The following is a 2,589-nucleotide window of genomic DNA, read 5'->3' as shown; positions in this document are numbered from 1 at the left end:
GATCTCCACTTTGGAAGCTGCAAGGAATGGCGTCAGCTGTCTTCCTCCTCCCTCCCATTCGCTCTTCCACATCACCATCCGTCCATCCACTCATGTACCGGTCCGTCCACCATCAGTCTCCCTCCCTCCCTCCCCTTCTTCACCAGGGAAGCCCTGGGGGTGGGGTGCTGGCAGGGGAAGGGGCATGGTCTGCGGCAGGTGGGCAGGGACGGGCGGGGAGTGATGGGGGAGCAGAGGATTCCCTGGAGGAGGGGAAGCTGAAGATGGGGGTGGGGGGCAAGGGCACCCTCCAGGCAGCAGGTGTCGAGGACCCCCGGGGCTGGGAGGGGCAGGGGAGGGCTGAGGGGGCACCTGGCTCTGCAGTGACCCCCGCTTTGCCCACGGGCTTTGTGCGCACTTGGTGGGGAAGCCGCGCCATCTGGTGGCCAGTGGGGAGACTGCAGGGAAGGTTCTGGGAGGGGTCCCCTGGGGGGCTGGGCCTCAGTGAGGACAGCCCCTCACTCAGCCAGTGTCCCGGCTCCCCTCTGCCCAGCTCCCCATGTAGGCCTTGGGGGGGCCGTGTCCTCTTCACTCCTGCCTCAGCTGGTGGCAAGGTGGGAAGGAGGCGGGAGCTGGGGTGCCCCTCCTCACCCCAGTCTGGGGGCTCCCCGCCTCCTTGCTATGTCTCTGGCCTGGTCCTCGGGCTGCCCTTGTCCCCTGCAGGCCAGGGGCGGGGAGTCAAGACCACGGCTCTCACCTGGCACCCAGCCGTTGGGTCCCCAAACTGAGTGAGCCGGGCAATGACGTGGAGTCCTGGAGGGTCTGGCAAGGGATGGGGGGTGGGGGGCAGCCAGGGCGGCCCCCACACGCGGCCCACGGGCAGGGAGACCCCGCCGGCCCCCAGCTGGGCGCCCTCCCCCAGGGAGCGCCGGAGGACCACCCGCAGAGGCTCCCGCCGGCCCGGCTGCCGGCCCACCATGAAGTAGATGAGGGGCCTGCCGCTGCAGTGGACACAGGCCAGGAGGGTGGCCAGGGGGAAGAAGGTGGACAGCAGGAAGCTTGGGAGGTACGGGCGCAGTGTCCAGCAGAGGAGGTAGGGGAGGCCGCAGACGAGCAGCAGGAGCTCGGAGCCCAGCACGGCGCCGTAGAACCGCGGGCGCTGGCGCTGGGAGCAGCAGGCCCCCCAGACGAGGAGGACCAGGCCAGCCGCGAAGGCCGCGCAGGCCAGGGCCAGCAGCCCGGCGACGCTGGCTGCGTGGTAGCGCAGGCAGGCCAGCAGGCGCATGCTCTCACGCAGCAGGCCGCAGGCATTGGCGGTCAGCAGCACAGCCGGCGGGGCCAGGGCCCAGCTGAGGCCGCAGACGACGCCCAACGTGTGTCTGGGGCGGCAGCCCTGGTAGCAGGCAGGGAAGAGGTCGGAGAGGCAGCATTCGGCGCTGAAGGCCGCCAGCAGCCAGAGGCCCACGGAGAAGGCCACGAAGGTGACCGCAAAGTAGAGGCTGTGCCCGGAGCCCAGGGCCGCCTGCACGGCCGAGAAGGTGAGCTGGCAGCCCAGGAACAGGAAGTCCGCGGCGGCCAGGTGGAGCACGTAGACGGCGAAGGGGCCCTTCTTGATGTGGAAGCCGAGGTGCCAGAGCACCAGCGCGTTCCCCAGCAGTCCCCCGAGGCCCACGGCCAGGGTGAGGTAGAAAACCACGCTGCTGAAGGTCCCCCAGATCCCGAGCATGCTGGCTGGCTGGCTGGCTGGGCGGCTGGCAGGCAGGACCCTGGAGGGAAGTGACAGATGTCGAGTTGTCAGTACGCAGGCGCATCCCGAGGCCGCCGGACGGCCCCTTCCAGGCCAGCGCCCAGCCCTGCAGGCCCCCCGACCTCTTGGTAAAAGGAGGATTCCGTAAGACACGCCTGATCCGGGGAGAAGAGAATTCCGACCAGGTGGGTGGTCCTGCCCCTGGCTGGATGGTTAGACTAAACGCACAAACAGCCGCGTACCAACGTCGCTGCAGAGGTCGGCATCGACTGGACAGGACTCGAGGCAAAGGGGGCGCCCGTGTGGACACGACTCGGGGACTCCATGTGGGGAGAGGCTGGACTACGCTCCCGCTGGACCCCAGCCCCAGAGGGTCAGCCAGGCGCAGACCAGCGGTCGCCATGAGCACACTCAGTCCTGTGCTGGCCATGGAGGGTGGGCAGCGGGGCTGGGGGTGGGAGCTGTACTGTGGGGGCGGTGGGAGGCTGGGAGGCTGAGAGAAGGCTGAGGGCACCCCCAGCCTCCCTGGCTCTCCGGACCGGGCAGGAGTTCAGCCGGCTCCTCCCGCTGCAGGCGGGTTGGCCACGTGCAGCTCCGAAGCCTTGGCAACCTTGGGGATGCGGTGATGCCCCGGGTCCTCAGGAGAAACCAGTGCAAGCATCTGCTGCCAGCCCCTTAGGGGCAGGGGAGGCAGACCCCGATGCGGGGTCTCAGAGGTGCCCTTCCCTCTGCCCGCTCCCCGCAGAGTCCATGCTGGCCTTTGTTCTCAGCCTCGCAGCGGCTGTCAGCCTAGGGTGAGGAGTCAGGGAGCCATGCGGGGAGAGACAGACACACACCCAGAGAGTGAAAGAGACACGAAGAGA

The 2,589-nt window shown here is 68.8% G+C and overlaps 1 protein-coding gene across 1 annotated transcript; it reads right to left on the bottom strand.

Moving 5' to 3' along the window:
• Positions 1-658: 658 nt before the first annotated feature.
• Positions 659-1,821, bottom strand: MRGPRG (MAS related GPR family member G). Its single transcript, XM_024987511.2, has one exon. The coding sequence runs from the start codon at positions 1,703-1,705 to the stop codon at positions 659-661; it is 1,047 nt and encodes a 348-aa protein (XP_024843279.2). The 5' UTR covers positions 1,706-1,821.
• Positions 1,822-2,589: the final 768 nt, after the last annotated feature.

The sequence above is a fragment of the Bos taurus genome, chromosome 29 (assembly GCF_002263795.3).
Source record: "Bos taurus isolate L1 Dominette 01449 registration number 42190680 breed Hereford chromosome 29, ARS-UCD2.0, whole genome shotgun sequence".
NCBI classification, from domain to species: Eukaryota; Metazoa; Chordata; class Mammalia; order Artiodactyla; family Bovidae; genus Bos; species Bos taurus.
The sequence above is the reverse complement of the archived record's forward strand: the minus strand, read 5'-3'. Positions and strand labels throughout refer to the sequence as shown.

Excerpts from the sequence above, each read along its gene's own strand:
- MRGPRG (XM_024987511.2), bottom strand. The coding sequence starts at position 1,705 with ATGCTCGGGATCTGGGGGACCTTCAGCAGCGTGGTTTTCTACCTCACC.